This window comes from Euwallacea similis, chromosome 25, assembly GCF_039881205.1.
Source record: "Euwallacea similis isolate ESF13 chromosome 25, ESF131.1, whole genome shotgun sequence".
NCBI classification, from domain to species: domain Eukaryota; kingdom Metazoa; phylum Arthropoda; class Insecta; order Coleoptera; family Curculionidae; genus Euwallacea; species Euwallacea similis.
The window spans coordinates 1,255,582-1,271,190 of record NC_089633.1 but is presented as its reverse complement, the minus strand read 5'-3'; the positions used below and the strand labels follow the sequence as shown (position 1 = coordinate 1,271,190).

The 15,609-nt window shown below is 35.6% G+C and overlaps 4 protein-coding genes across 8 annotated transcripts in view; 3 read left to right on the top strand and 1 right to left on the bottom strand.

Annotated features, from left to right (window-relative positions):
- The window catches only part of LOC136416874 (autism susceptibility gene 2 protein homolog), a 100,354-nt gene extending 93,011 nt beyond the window's left edge, over nt 1-7,343 (top strand). For 2 of the 5 annotated variants that reach the window (XM_066402280.1, XM_066402277.1), the window contains 4 exons: nt 1,324-1,362; nt 5,919-6,213; nt 6,351-6,796; nt 7,041-7,343. In XM_066402280.1, coding sequence (XP_066258377.1) covers nt 1,324-1,362; nt 5,919-6,213; nt 6,351-6,796; nt 7,041-7,343 — 1,083 coding nt within the window. The remainder of the gene's footprint in view (nt 1-1,323; nt 1,363-5,918; nt 6,214-6,350; nt 6,797-7,040) is intronic. The other 3 variants (XM_066402282.1, XM_066402278.1, XM_066402281.1) reach the window with 2 other exon arrangements.
- A 45-nt stretch (nt 7,344-7,388) lies between these two features.
- On the top strand, nt 7,389-10,904 carry LOC136416918 (uncharacterized). The gene is made up of 2 exons (XM_066402358.1): nt 7,389-7,654; nt 7,792-10,904. The coding sequence occupies exons 1-2, from the start codon at nt 7,389-7,391 to the stop codon at nt 7,904-7,906; spliced, it is 381 nt and encodes a 126-aa protein (XP_066258455.1). The 3' UTR covers nt 7,907-10,904.
- An 871-nt stretch (nt 10,905-11,775) lies between these two features.
- LOC136416932 (NADH-quinone oxidoreductase subunit B 2-like) lies at nt 11,776-12,924 on the bottom strand. Its single transcript, XM_066402377.1, has 4 exons — nt 12,806-12,924; nt 12,305-12,660; nt 12,059-12,247; nt 11,776-12,002 (listed from the first exon to the last, which is right to left on the bottom strand). The coding sequence occupies exons 2-4, from the start codon at nt 12,658-12,660 to the stop codon at nt 11,864-11,866; spliced, it is 684 nt and encodes a 227-aa protein (XP_066258474.1). The 5' UTR covers nt 12,806-12,924; the 3' UTR covers nt 11,776-11,863.
- Nucleotides 12,925-13,583: 659 nt separating this feature from the next.
- LOC136416885 (DNA ligase 1-like) lies at nt 13,584-15,597 on the top strand. The gene is made up of 3 exons (XM_066402301.1): nt 13,584-14,873; nt 14,932-15,178; nt 15,319-15,597. Exons 1-3 carry the CDS (start codon nt 13,584-13,586, stop codon nt 15,513-15,515), a joined length of 1,734 nt encoding a protein of 577 aa, XP_066258398.1. The 3' UTR covers nt 15,516-15,597.
- The last annotated feature ends 12 nt before the right edge of the window (nt 15,598-15,609 follow it).

Sequence of the window (15,609 nt, the reverse complement as noted above, 5' to 3'; positions counted from 1 at the left end):
ACTAGTTCTGACAGGTTCTCTACAATATACGTTTACACGGAAAATGTAAACAGATTTTGATTGTGAACAACGAAAAACGTTTATGGCTTTTCCTTTATTCCCAGGGACCATAAATGACGAATTTCAGGAAAAAGAAAATTTATATTTATACTGTCAGGGGAGTTTTTTTTTATGTTATCTATCTAGTTATAAAATAATGTGCTATTGGGACAATTTTGTTATTTAAAGCTTTTGTGATGTTTTATAGTCTCTCTCTGAAGTTCCAATCGCTTACAATTTGCTACTTTAATGTCAATTTACAGAAGCGAAATCCATGAAAACAAACATTTTTTCTATATAACTTTAAGTGGGGAAGAGATTTGGATTCATATCACACCGTTTCTCCGAAAGAAGGATTCAGGCAATGTGGATGGAAGAGCGCCTCTATGAACCATGCACGATGGTTCACAAAGGCTCTTTCCACCCAAGAAGGCAAAAAGGCAATTTTCTGCGGGAAAATTGATGGCCCCAGTTTTCTAGGACGCAGAGGGGATTCGCTTAACTGACAGTATATGCCAAAAGGGACTGCAATGAAGGAAAATGTCTTCAATGGCTCAAAAAAGGATTTGAGACGGTCATACGCGGGAAAAGACTGTGTAACGTGTGGTTTAAGACGTAATCAATAGGGAAGGATTTTCGGAAACGCACGTATACATATTGGATTGATCACTATCAGCTGATTTTTAACCCATCGGATCGATTGACTATAATTGAATATCGATTCTCGATTGATTAAAAACCAGTTGATCAGGATCAATTTCACATAGTTTATCCCCCCCCCCCCCCCCTCTCTAAAAAAAGGTATTGTCCTTGAGCTACTGAATCATGGCTTTGGTGAATCATCACGTCCAACTTGCAGTCCCGTTTTCGCCTTCGCAGCCGTTAACTCTTTCCAAAACTCAAAAAACTTTTCAGAAGGCGTCGCTTTGAATCCATTGAGGATTTGGAAAACGTTATGTAGTCGTTTTTTCCATAATTGCCAAGATGCATTTTTTGAAAGCATGTTACTACATTAATAGATTGACGTTTGAGTAAGTGTGATAGTGATAATAGTTCTTACATTGAAAAACCAAATGTTCGTTCTCTGACTGGTTCTTTCAGAAAAATTCATATCTGTAACACTGAATTAAATGAACTGAAAATCTATATTTGTATTCGATTTGGGTTTGTCTCTGAATAGTGTTTCGTCAAATGTTGCTGCATGTTTCTGATTCACTGGATCATCGTTATTGTGCGTTTAATGCTTGCTTCCCTCCCTAATTCGCTTTTTCTCTGTTTTCACAGTCGCTGACAGCTCAAGATCCCACAAAGCCCAAACTAATGGTATGTAACGTTTGTTTACACTAATTATAATAACAGTCGCACATTGTCTTGTATGTCTAGTGTATTAATTTGTTCAAATGTTGAAGGTAAGGCTAATTACGTAATTAGTTTGATGCGGGAAAAATCCATTGTCTTTAGGAATCTGAAATAGCAATAGGAGTTAATAGTACTAAACAAAATACATACATATGTATACGGGGCATTTCAAATTCCATCCCCACCATTGGAATTTCGGAAACTGCAGGAGGTACGAAGTAGTTTAAATGGAGGCAAAACTGTGTAATTTGGCGCTTGACCAAATGCCGTTTTCAAAATTTAAACTTTCCGTGTACTTTTGAAAATATCCGAAAAAAACTAAAAGTTGGAGATTTTGTTCTTATTTTTTTAGCGTTATTTGACAAAGAAGGTTAAAGCCACAGGCACATTTTTGTTGTCACTTTTTTTCCACTATACGATGACGCTCTCAAATTTGTCATCCGATAGTTTTTCTGTTGAAAAATCTAATGTGACACCCATAAGAGAAAATAAAGTTGATGATGGCAGCTGAAAGACGTAACGTCGGATGGCAAATCTGAAAACGTCATCGTGTTGTTGAGAAAAGGTGGCAATGAAAATGTGCTTGTGGTTTTGGACTTCCTTGTCAAATAACGCTAAAAAAATAAGAACAAAATCTCCAATTTTTAGTTTTTTTTCAGATATTTTCAGAAGTACACGGAAAGTTTAAATTTTGAAAACAGCTTTTGGTCAAGCGCTAAGTAACGCAATTTTGCCCCCATTTAAACTTCTTTGTATATGTTCTAGTTTCCGAAATCCCAATGGTGAGGGTGAAATTTGAAATTCTCTGTATACAACATGGAACAGCCAAATGGAATAAATTCAACATCTGCGTATTTCAACATATATGAAAAAAATACTGGAACATGTCAATTCCAGATTCTGAAATTACATCCTGCAACATAAAAATTTCATTCTTAAATTCAACCCCCGTTGCGTGACAGTTACAACCCCCAAATTTTTAAATTGAAAGTATGGGTTTATGATATCTCATTTGAAAGGTCTTTTCATTCTCTATTAACAATTGTTATGGTTTTATACTTTATTAAAAAGAACCATGAGAAAAAAATTCATGTAATAGACGAAATTTTCTACAACAAACCAAAAACATAATAATTAATACCATTTTATTATTGATAATATGATAAAATAACAAAACAAACTAATCTCAATCTATTACGAGATGTTTACAATGCATGCTTCGAACCTCTTAAATTCTAATGATAAAATTAAACAAATAATACATTAAAAAACAAAAATCATTTTATTGGGTAATTTTTTTGCATTTATTTAGTGTCTGTAGACATTTTTCTATAGTATTAAATTATTTAACATTAATTAATGTACAATTAGTAAAGTTGAAAAGCAGTTTCGTGAACGTGGGCTTGTACGACAGGTAAAAAAAGAACCTTCAAATGCAATGAATAACAACACCAAATTAGATGTAATGTTAATTTTATAAAAAACCCTCATAATTCTAGTCGACAATCAACTTTAGATTTCAACGTTAGTCATACTTTGATTCTTCGCGTATTGAAAGAAAATAAAATGCATCCCTATAAAGCGGTACCAACTAAGGAACTCCACGTACACGATTTTAATAGAAAGAGAACGTATTATTGTGAACAAAGAATGCAAAGGTTAAAGAACGATGTTATCCAACAAGAAAATGTTATGTTTTCTGGTTTGAAGGCAATCCTCACTGGATAAGATAATTACACACACAAAACCCCACAAAGGTTAAAGTTTAGATAGAGATAATCGGAAACCATATCATCGGTCGTTTCTTAATTAATGGAAACTTAAATGGAGATAATTATTTAGTACTACTCCAAAATAATGTACCAACATTGGCAAACTTATATCTCGATCAGGTGAACCCAGAAGTTCAAGCTAATGTGATAAAGTTCCAGCAAAATGGAGCACTACCATATTACCCATATAAATGTCCAGCGGTGCACCGACTTAACTTTTCCAAACCGGTGGATAGAGAGACAAGGATCGCTTGAATCGCCAGCACGACCACCTGATCTGCGTCCATTAATTTTTCCTTATGGGAATATGTGAAGAGTGTGGTGTACAAAACTAAACCACGCGATCTAACTGACTTAAAAAGAAAAACAACGTTTGCGATTAGATCGGTTACGCCTCAGATGTTGATTAACGTTAGAAGACATTTTTATTTACAATTAAGATACTGCCAAGGAGTTCGAGGCATGCATTTTTAAACATCTTCTAGTAGATTGAGATTGATTTGTTTTGTTATTTTATTACATTGTTAATAACGAAATGGCATTAGTTATTAAGTTTTTAGTTTGTTGTAGATAATTTCGTCAATTAAGTGAATTTATTTTCTTTCTATTATTCTTTGCAATATAGTATAAAATCATAGCCGCTTTGAACAGAGAATGAAAAGACCTTTAAAATGAAATATCACAAATCCATACTTCCAATTTAAAAATTGCATTGGGTTGCAACTGTCACGCAAGGGGGTTGAATTCAACGATGAAATTTTTACGTTGTAGGATGTAATTTCAGAATTTAGCGTTGACGTATTTCGGTACTTTTTTCATATACATATGTCGAAATATGCAGATATTGGATTTATTCCATTTTGCTCTTTGGCACCCTGTACATATCAATGCACAAATGCACACAAATTAAATATATGCGTATAGGGTGTCCCAAAAGTAAACTGCCATGCGTTAACTATGAATTCCACGTCGAAAAATAACCCTAGTTTGCTACATAGACTATGGTCCAAAGATGTTTCGTTATAGAAATACAGGATGCTGAAATAACATAAGAAAACCCAAAAGCATTAACATAACATTAAAAACATTTAGATATTTTAATCAAATTTGAGTGGTGTCGATAGAAACGTAAGCCGTATATTCTGCCAGTGGCGCGTGTAGAGCAACGCCACTGATTTTTCCATAAATAAATTATTTCGTTTAATTCTTTGTTCCATTCTGAAGGAAATAGCTTACTTGCCATTTTATCATAGGACGCACGGTTTTTGAGGAAAAAAATAAATACTATTGTTATGCACCGCATTACAGTGCCAAGAAAGTATTCTCATAACGAATTATTTTACGGGCTAGAAAACTTCAAATCCATGTTAAAATAAACATTTATTTTTAAATAATTAATAAAACTAACAGGTCTACAAAAATGGCACAGAAAACGATTTTGAAGATACTCGAGTTTTTAAGTTTTTAAAATTTTATTTCAACACCCTGTATTTCTGTAACGAAACATCTTTGGATCTTAGTCTATATGTATAGTAAACTAGGGTTATTTTTCGACGTAGAATTCATGGTTAACGTATGGCGGTTCACTTTTGTACAACAATGTATATATTTATTTATATGTGTGCGTGGGTGTTTTTTATTTTTATGTGTTGTCACTATAAAAGTATGCCTGTTATTTGATGACTCAAGCTTAGGCATACCTTCACATTGCTCGGGGACGGCCGGTGAAAAAGCCATTAAATATAAAAAAACGCGTTGCAAATAATTGAGTGAAAAGTGTGACATAATCAGTTTTGTTAGGTTTTAAAGCGACTCATAAGCGAAATAAAAATGTCACCTTCTTTTTCGACCTTAGCACAGAATTGAGAGCTTTAATGTGGCATAAGGAACAAAGAAGTTAGTATAAACTTAAGGGATCTCTGAATGGATCACACAAAAGACGACTTAATTTATATTTCACTTCGACAATGGGCGCAATTATAAAGAATGCAAGTACTTTAAGGAATATTCTAGAAACGTCGCTGCGACACAATTTATTCGTCGTAAAATGCAAATTGCAACATTCCTTTCATCTAGAATTCCTCAAATTGCTAAACTTGTAGCGTCTGCTTGAGAATGTTAAATATTGAAAATACTTGTTCCGTAATAATAATAATTATTATTAGAATGTTGCATATTTGAAGTACATTTATGAGTCACTTGTTTAAAAGGAAAAGACTGCGTAATGTTTGCTTAAAGTCTACCAGTTAAATCTTCTGGCTTACAAGTAAGTGCGTGCATGTTCAATTTTAACACCCGTATTATTCTAGAAGGCCTTTCTCTCATGGAAATTCACATAAGATTATAGTGAACCTACAGAATGAAATTACGAAGTTTTCAGGGCATTTTAGAAAGTAGAATATATCGATTTTTTTAACTTGCAATTTGCTAAAAACTAATTAAAATTCGAGTTAGTAGCGGAAGTGTATTGAGTCGTTAAATTTTTCTTCTGAAAATTGAATGTCTCATTATTTTACTTTTTAATTTCTTAACTTTATCTTCAAGAAAAGTGCTATTAACCTCGCTTTTTTGGGCTCACTTTTCCCTGGAAAACTAATTAATGCAGCTGCGTTGATATCCAACTTTCGTAAAATTCAACTTTGCCAGAAAATTTCGATTATGCATTGATTTGAATGAAGAGATAGATACTGAACCAAACTAGAGCTTAAAAAAGTATGTAAATCAATTTAATTTTTTCAACTTTTCCAGAAAAGCGGCAAATGGAACGCGATGCACGTACGAGTGGCGTGGGAAATTTACCATCACCAGCAGAAGTCGGGCGATGCCAAGGGTAGCTTAACGGGCATCACCCCCAAACCAGGGATGCATAGTACCGCTGATCTGCTCAGGGCTCCTTCTCATCTGTTTTCGCCAGGACTTCACCAAAGACCTCCAGAATTGACGCCGTATCCTCCTTCGGCTCTGAGCGCTCATCGACCTGTCGGGTTCGAACAACCCCCTCATCATCCTGGAAGCTTGTTTGCAGCACCACCTGGACATTTAGGTAAGCGTGTAGAAGTAAAATATAATAAACTTGCTTGTACGTTGGTACAGTAGCTCTAAGTGGGGTTGTCATAACCATCCAAGTATCTCTCACGCAATATGATCAATTGGAATATCAACATAACTTTCGCTTTGCAGGAAAATCACCATTTTCCACCACATCATCAATGTCACCGTTCACTCGATACGCAGCAGCTCCCCTAGGCAGTGCCCCTTCACCATTTTCAATGGGACCCTTCGCAGCTTCTAGAGAAGCTGCTTTGGGCCTGGGTCCGTTACACCACGACCCGTGGCGTTCAATGCAACGGGCCATTCCTGGCTTCCCTCCGGCAGTCAATCCGCTCCCGCCTACTCTACCCGGTATTCGCCCCTCGTACCCCGTTAAGGACAATTTTGCTGATTTCTCGAAATATGCAGGTCTTCCCCCCGGCCCTGCACCGTGGGCGTTAAAGCCCGACCCGGTGATGGAGCAGCGCGAAAGAGAGGCGCGCGAGCGGGAGGAGAGGGAGAGGGAAAGGCTGAGGAGGGAACGCGAGGAACGCGAGAGGAGGGATAGGGAGGAGAAACAGAGGCGATTAGAACAGGTAAGATGCAAACTATTTTTGACAATTGCGTAAAATGATAGTTTCTCGACAGAAAAATCACCCTCTGCAAGTGTTACACCGTTTTTCCTTTTTTCCAGCATGTTGTATTTTCAGTTTTGTTTGTTGTGTGTAATTTTGTTTGTTCTGGGCACTTCACAAACCAACTTTGACTAGATTTGTGTCAACATTTTTTTTATAGCTTTAATTTGCATAAGCCTTCAATAACATGATTCATTTCTTATAGCAACAACAAGAACAGCGTGAAAGGGAGCGTCGTGAAAAGGAGCGGAGAGAAATCGAGCGACGAGAAAACGAGAGACGAGAACGGGAACGAGAAATTATGATGCACCAGCAGAGATTAGCGGCAGCGGCCGAGTCGGCCAAACCCACCATACCCACTCCGGTGATCCGGGACAGATCTCCTCTTAGGAATGGACAGCCGGAAATTAACGACATCCGAGTCAAAGAGGAGCCTCGTGCAATTGTCAAGGAAGAAGATTTGCTTGGCAGAGCTGACCCCAGGCAAGAATTCAATCTCCATTTTTGAATTGATAAAAATTATCGACAGTCTTCTTGCAGATACCACCCGTATATGCGACATCACAGTTCATTGCAACCGCCCCCGCCCTCTTCGTTAGACAGGGCGAGGATGATGGCGCACCCTCTTCAATCCCATTATCCGCCTCCTCATGCGACTCATTGGCTACCGCCGACAACCATGGCCCCTGAAGCTTTTTATCGTTATGGATACAATCCGTTGATGGAACAGACGATGAGACAGCTGGATGAAAGGGCAGCAGTTGCGGCTAGTTACTATGGACAGTATGGTGCTCCTACTGCTCACCATTCTCAACTTAGGTGAGTGACTATAATGTTCTTAATTATACTAATTTAATCTTAAGAGTGGAAGATACGTTACGAGCACCGTCTGGTTCCCCGTACCGCATAAACGCCATTAGCGCCGTTAACATACAAATAATTATAATTTCTCTTAGGTCAAAAGATCCTTCGCTACTGCATCCGAGAGGAGGCCCCGGGCCACCGCCCTCAGTGCACAAAATGAGCGCTACTCCTCCTAACGAGCTGCACAAGAAAGAGGAACCGCGATAGCGAACGGACGACAACACAGCCCCCTAGTCGATTAATCCGTAATTCCCAAACCGTGTATAGAGCTTTTAGAGAAGAAAAATAATATACTTGACGATTCGATTTACAACTACTGAAGGAGGTATGAAACCTCGACAGATGGCCAAAAGAGCGCGACGCCCTGAAGGAGAATAAAGAGAGTTGAAACAAATCGTCCAAATAAGCGCGGTTCTAACGTGTAACAAAGCTACGCTGGAGAGCTTCACTTATATAGGCGCGATTTATCAGTGAGCAACAGTGACATTTGATCATTGATAAAACGGCTCTTAGTTTTGGTAGAAGCGTCAAATGGTTGGAGACATGTGTGTGTTCGATTTTTTAGCGGAAAACTCGTTTTTGTCGTTTAACGCGGCTGATCGTTGTTAGTAAAATTCGAATTTTACTAACAGGATCAATGCCAATGATCTCAATCGGTAATCAAAAAGGAACATTCTTTGTATAGCGCGGTTTCCTTAGACATATTTTTGAAAATGTATTTAGGCGCGATGCAATTAATACTTGAATGTATTTGTCACTTACCACCCAAGGGGTTGATGCGAGGAGTGCCGATATTTGCACAGACAGAAAAGTACAAAATTTTTAGAATGTCCCTTTAACACTAAGTGATTGCAGGTTTAGCGATTTAAAACTTTTCGTAGCCACCCCGCTCAAGATTACGAGGGGAAGGATGAATTTGTTCTTGCAAGCAAACTTCATCATTTTCAGACGTAGGTGCATACGTGACGATATCTTTTGTGTTCATTATTTTTAGATGATAAAGCAGTAGATGGTGTCATTCTATCTGACCCATGTGTAAATATTAAATTTGGGTTAAAAGGGGTTGTGTGCTGGGGAGGTTTATATTACGATTAAAAGGTTGTTTTTGGCAAATATGTCGAATTTTTTCTGGTAGATTCAGAAGCTGTACAAATGTTCTCGATGCATCCTTAAATAGCTGTTACTCTACACAGGACACTTTTTTTAAATTCATTTACACTCGTATTCGTATTCCAAAAATATATATCAAAAATGAAAATAGTAATTCTAGAACGACTAATAAAATGAATTAAAACAATTAGATGAAGTAAAGCACCTACTCAAATGTACATCCACGTCAGAATATCCTGATTCTAAATTACCTATAGGCAAATTTATTAATCATGACCTAAATCTAAATCCTAAAGAACAGCCGGCTGTAATAAAAACGTATTTTTCAGAATATTCATACGTCTCCCAAATAGCTCCTATGAATATACTAAACAGGTTTAAAGACTTTCCGTGCGTGCACTTGACGGGATCATGGTAGAGGGTAAATAAATCAGCAGCGGTCGAATAATGGAACAATGGGAAAAACAAGTTCCTTGTATAAATAGACTTGTTGCAAAAAGAATATAGAATAAATAAAGCAGATTCTCACGGAATATGAACAAAAATCTATTTTAACGCACCTCCTCTGATTTGTGTCTTATAAAAACTTCCTTTGATCACATAATAATTGTCTCTTAATCAATCTAACGATACTCCCCATAAACAGCCCTATTACCGCCAACCGAAGCTACTTTTGTGAAATCGTTTCTACTTTCGTAATGTGCATTAATATTAGGAAATTTTGGACGTTGAGTTTAAATAATGAGATTAATCGTTTAGCGACTTACAACGCGGTAACTTTTCGTCCAAAATGAAAATTCGTCATTTCGTCTTTCAGCTAGCGTCGTGTTGCCTAAAAAATTATACATAAAACGTCATGTAAATAGTGTATGTAACAGCTTTTGTGGGAAAAAAATGACCTGTAATAGTAAGATGTAAAATACCTTACGTCGCTTATTGATTTTAATTTATTTGTATATATTTGTTTAGGTAATTTATTTATTAAGACTGATGATTGATCATCTTTAACGATAATTTTTACAAGCCGTACGTAATTATAATAATTAACTTACATCGCCAATAATTTTGTTTTTCGTAGAGTGAGAAAACAGTAAATGTGCATTTGTTTAAACAAGCCAAAACGAAGAGATTTAATTAATAAAAAATTCGAAATGGTTTACTTGTCGCTCGGGTAAATATGGTGATTTTTAGTTTTAGGTTATGTTTAAATGGGATAAATACCCTGGGGAGGACCAAAAAACTTTCAAATTAAACCCAAAACCAAAGCATTTAATTAAATCTCAACTTAACTAGAGATATCCAAAAACCTCTAATAAAGAACCTTTTAGGAAAAAATCAAAGACGGTTTTAAATCGTTGTGTTACTATCAAAATTGTGGACCAATATATATAAAACATAATATTTGTACGAAGGCCCCTCGCGACACGTAAAGCACGAAATATTAAGAAATACTCAAAAATGTCCTACTGTTGTGACGTATTTTAAGCAACTAGCGGTTCTGTAAATCCCCAAGGCCTCTTTAACACGAAATTTCTTTGGTTAAATTAAATGTTTTTTAAGGTGCCATTAAAACCTTTATCAGTTAAATTCGAGTGACTCGTGTGATTTATTTACAACTGCCAAGGGTGCCCAAGCAGCCCCTTATAGAACGTTACTAAAAACTTCTAGTCAAATTAACCTGGCAGGTGAATAGAGAGTGTACCATACTATCAAAGCTTTAATACGAAGCATGAGTCACTTTAATTTTCGTATTTTTTAAATTTTCTTTGGCCTTGGTCTTAATAGGCCTGCCCCCCATCAAAACGAACGTGGAACTCCATTTAATTAGTATACAAAAATTGTAGGATAGATTGTACTATAAAGTTCCAAGTTTTTTTTGTTGAAAGGCGGCCATTTTTATGTTAATACGAAGTGTAAACGCATGTAAATACTCCCGCCTTTTTAAGAAAAAATATATAGATAAAAAATTATACTGTGCTCCTTAAGTGTTTGTTAGAGAAATACAATTTTTTATGTGTACGATTCGTGTATGAATCGCGGTGATGTAATATAAATAAATATTGTTTCTATGATAATAGAAACATTTAGTCAAGAATTTATTTTTACTTGATCCATTTTTACAGTCCTTTGTCCAGTGTGCCTACAAAATGACGTACTGTGTGCTCATAGAAATGTATATAAATATTTGCGTCCAAAAAATTTGCTTCGCTCTCACTAGATCTAAAAATTCATAAAAAATTTGGGCTAAATTATAGCCTAATAGGTTCCTTGAAAAGGAATGATTAGCTCATGTGCAATGCGAATTTTTTACGAAAAATTTTATACACAAAGTTTTTAATTGATAAAATTTGCCTTTGAAAAATCGGTGGCGTACATTACAATTTTGACCAAAAAAATAAGTGAAAATTAAGTTGTTTCAATTTCAACGAGATTTGGTTCCGCGGTAGCCATATGATACAGCATTGATATGCCGTGGTCAAAACTCGAAAGGGGTAACTTTGATTTTTTGGTTCAAAAATTTTCATGATGTATAGTCCATGGTATTTTTTCGAAGTTGTTCGATAGATTTGACTGCGACATATTACTACTGTATCCTACTGCTACTGCGGAACCAAATCTTGTTGAAATCAGAGCACCAAATGTTCATTTTTTTTTTGGTCAATATTGTCATGCGTGCCACTAATTTTTCAAAACCAAAATTTGAGTGAAAATATAGTTTTCTAACTGATTCTCATTCAACATGGATAGGCAGCCTAATTGTATATTCTATGGAGTGTCCAGCTCGTTTTAAACATATGTATAGTTACCAGATTTTTTGGATATCATTACACTGAGTGAAGTTTTTATGGGTGTATATTTCATTTGTCAAGTGCAATCACAATACTGCCAAAGAAACATTAAAGTCGGGATTTTTTAATATGTTTATATTTACTTAATTATAATTAAATAATCAATGTGGTGTTCCCCTAATGTGGCTGGAGATTAATGACTTCACAAACAAACTTATTTACACAATTGCTGCTCAAATTTGCTACTGATTCCTTTTAATATCCTTTACTTCCTATACCACATTTGAATTGTATTATATCTCTTAATCTTTTTCTGCAACTGCAGGATACCATATAACAATGCCTCAGCGGTGGGTGGACATCCAGGTACATAAATGTCTACAGGGACAATTCTATCACAGCCTCTGAAAATGCAAAAATTCTTGAAGCACCCCTTGAACAAAGGATTTAAATAGCCTACCTTACTACTGAATATGAATAATGGTAATATCCTCCCCCATTAGCACAACTACCCATAGAAATTACCCATCTGGGCTCAGGCATCTGATCATAAACTTTCCTTAAAGCAGGAGCCATTTTGTTAGTTAAAGTTCCAGCTACAATCATACAGTCTGCTTGACGTGGTGAAGCTCGAAACACCACTCCAAACCTAAGAGCAATCTTATAATTCTTTGGATTCATAAATAATAAAGAAAACAACCTTTACCTGTCCATATCATATCGAGGGGCAGCTATATGCATCATCTCTACAGCACAGCAAGCCAATCCAAAAGTCATTGGCCACAGAGAACCTTTCCTGCCCCAATTCAACAAATCATCTAGCCTGGCCAAGGCATATTCAGCCATATTATTTGTATTCTGAAAAGGAGAGTATGGCTTAGGCTTTTGATCAGTCACATCTGAACTGGAAGCAGTTGCAGGCTGGCTCGATTGTTCATTTGCAGGAGTTGTTGAGTGATCTTTCTTTTGGATTTGCACGTTCGCAAAATTTCCCGAGAGTGTTCTTAACAAAGTGGGGGTGTTTAGTGCTTCTTTGGCTGGCACCACGGCGCTCCGCAACATCTTGAAAAAGAAAAAAACGTAAAAATATGTTTATAGGTTAGAAGGTGAGGAACGAGTTGAGTGCGTAAGTAGAATTAAAAATAGAGTGAAATAATAACACGATGATTTCGTATGTTGCGATTTTTGCCCAGAAATGGCAATTTACCTTGTTTTTGTATGTTTATTTGACAATTTTAATTTAAAAAGATTTACGTAATAAACATTAAAGTTTTCAAGATGGCGGACGCTATGAAAAAGACAGATTAAAGTTCAACTGTCAATCAATGGTTGTGACAAGTCATAGCCACTTGACATACGTACAACTCGGAAATCAATTTAAGTTTGAAATTTTTAGCGTTTACGTGCAAATAAGAAAACAGAGAATTGTACAAAATTCCTTATTTTCGAACAAAGTGACCCTATATATATTTACTGCAGATGCGTAATGGGTCTGTTTCATTAGTGTCCTTTCTCTAAAAAGAAAACTTTTAGAAAAAAGGTAGTGATAAAGCACATGCGACTTTCAATTTGGAAGTCTTCTACCTTATATTCACTGTATTTTTTTCTGTGTAAAGTTAAAAATCTCAAATTCAAACTTTCTTTCAAAATTAATCTTTTATTTTTTCAATTCAATTCAATTAAACGAAAACATAATCCAAAATAAAAACATCAGGAAAACTGATACTTGACAGTAGGGCTAGCGATGGTGCCACATTTATAGATTCAGAACAAAATTACGCATAACCAGATAACGTTGGGCAACTAGACAAATACACACGTGCATACTGCATAACTTAACCTCACATATTAACTTAAAGTTATGAGATGGTTTAGTTAAATTCAGAGAATAAAACGTGGGAGTTTTTTAAATTATTTTGTTTATTTGTATTTCATAAACATTTGATAGCATTGTGACAATTAGTGTACTACGAAAAAAACACAAAATGACCCGATTTGCAAGAGCTAAAGGTTCAAAATCTTCCAACGAAAAACTTCCAGAACCAGCCACATCTTGGAGTGAAATGAAACAGGACCTCCTCAATAAAAATAATGAATTGGAAGACAAGAAACAGCGTGAAGAGGCTATGAAGAGGAGACAAGCTTCTTATAAAGCCTTCCTACAGGAAAAAGAGGAGGAGGAGCATAAAAATGTTGTATGGGCTAATTTCCCACAAGCAAACAATGTAGATAAAAAACCCGCTACTACTCAAAAGAATACCAATAATAAAAAGCCCAAAATGTCCCTCGAGTCCGATTCAGGTGAATCTGATAATGAAGAATATGTAGCCTTGAAAGCAAAAATAGATAAAGTTTTAGATAAGCAAGAACATAGTCAAAAACATCCTCTAAACATAGCTAAAAGTGAAAGTGATGATGAGCCTCCTGAGGTAGCAGGCACAAAAGAAGAACCAAAGGAGATTGTTGTTAAGAAAGTAAAGAAACAAAAATTACAACTTATAATTAACAAAGAAGCTGTAAGTAAAAAGCTTTTGAGTGAGAGGGAGCAAAGACTCATCGAGAAGAAACAGAAAAGGTTCAAGAAACAGAGTGAGAAGAAAAAAAAATTAAAAAGCAACGTAAAAAATCAAGAAATTGATAAAGTTGAAGCAGAGTCTGATGACCTACAAACAGGTGAAAGTGATGCAAATATAAATCTGCAAATAGAGAAAAAACTGGAGAGATGTAAGAAGCAAAAAGAAAAGAAAAAGCTCAAACATAAGACTGATTTGATCATTAAAACAGAAGAGACTCTTGGTGAGGAGGCATTAAAGAAGATTCAAAAGAAAAAAGAAAAACAAATTAGACAGGTTGAGAGAAGGAGGAAGGTAAGGCAAGACAAAGCTGCATTAAAGAACAACAACAACACTCCTAATGGAAATGCATTATGTAACCAAACTGACAGCATATCAGAAAATAGTGAAGAGAAAAAACCATTTCAAAACAAGCAACCAAGGAAAAATATGCAACAACAGCAGCAAAAGAAAGAAGGCAAACCTCGAGATAATAAACAACACCATAGGAAGAAACTGAAAGCAGAGACTTTGTTTATTAATGGCAAAAATGTGGAAATTGATTATGTTGATGGATTCCCAGTGAAGAAGGAAGATGCAAACAAATTGAGGAATCTGCGGAAGGAGATGATTAGCAAGGGCTTGCCAAGAAGTGAAATTAATGCTTCTTTAAAATTAGAAAGGCGCAGGGCAGAAAAGGCTTTTGCAAGAGAAAAGAAAAATGTAAGTGTAAAAAGTTTTGTTGAATTTAAAACCTCTAATATCAATTTCTTTTTCTTAGGTTTGTTTCAAATGTAGGAAATCTGGCCACAATCTATCAGAATGTCCAGAACTTAACAAAGATCAAGTCATTCATACTACAGGTACAGGAATTTGCTTTAAATGTGGATCTACTGAGCATACACACTTTGAATGTAAAGTGGTGAGAGGCATGGATTACAAATTTGCTTCATGTTTCATATGCAAGGAACAAGGACATATTGCTAGACAGTGTCCAGATAACCAAAGAGGACTGTATCCAAAAGGGGGTAAGTTATAGTTTTTAGAACAACCATCAACTGTGGCAAAAAAAAATTATATACCAAATGTCACTTTTTTTTAATTCACCTAATTCCTAATCTCTATGCTCCCAGGAATTGCTTTTTTCAGTTCTTGTTTCAATTTTAAGGTGCCTGTAAGGTTTGTGGGGATGTAACTCATCTAAAGAAGGACTGTCCTAAATTCCAGACGCAACAAATGCAGTTACAAAGTAGTTTAAGTATTGGGACAATGGACAATGGTAACCCAGATGACCTGGGTGTCTCTCAGAATAAAAAATTCACTTTTGAAACGGTGAAAAAGCCCAATAAAATTATTAAGTTTTGAGATATATTGAGGTATTTATTTTATTGACTTATTTTATATGTAGGTATAATTGTTATTTTATAAATAAACGAAATTTTTCGTATACGATCATTTA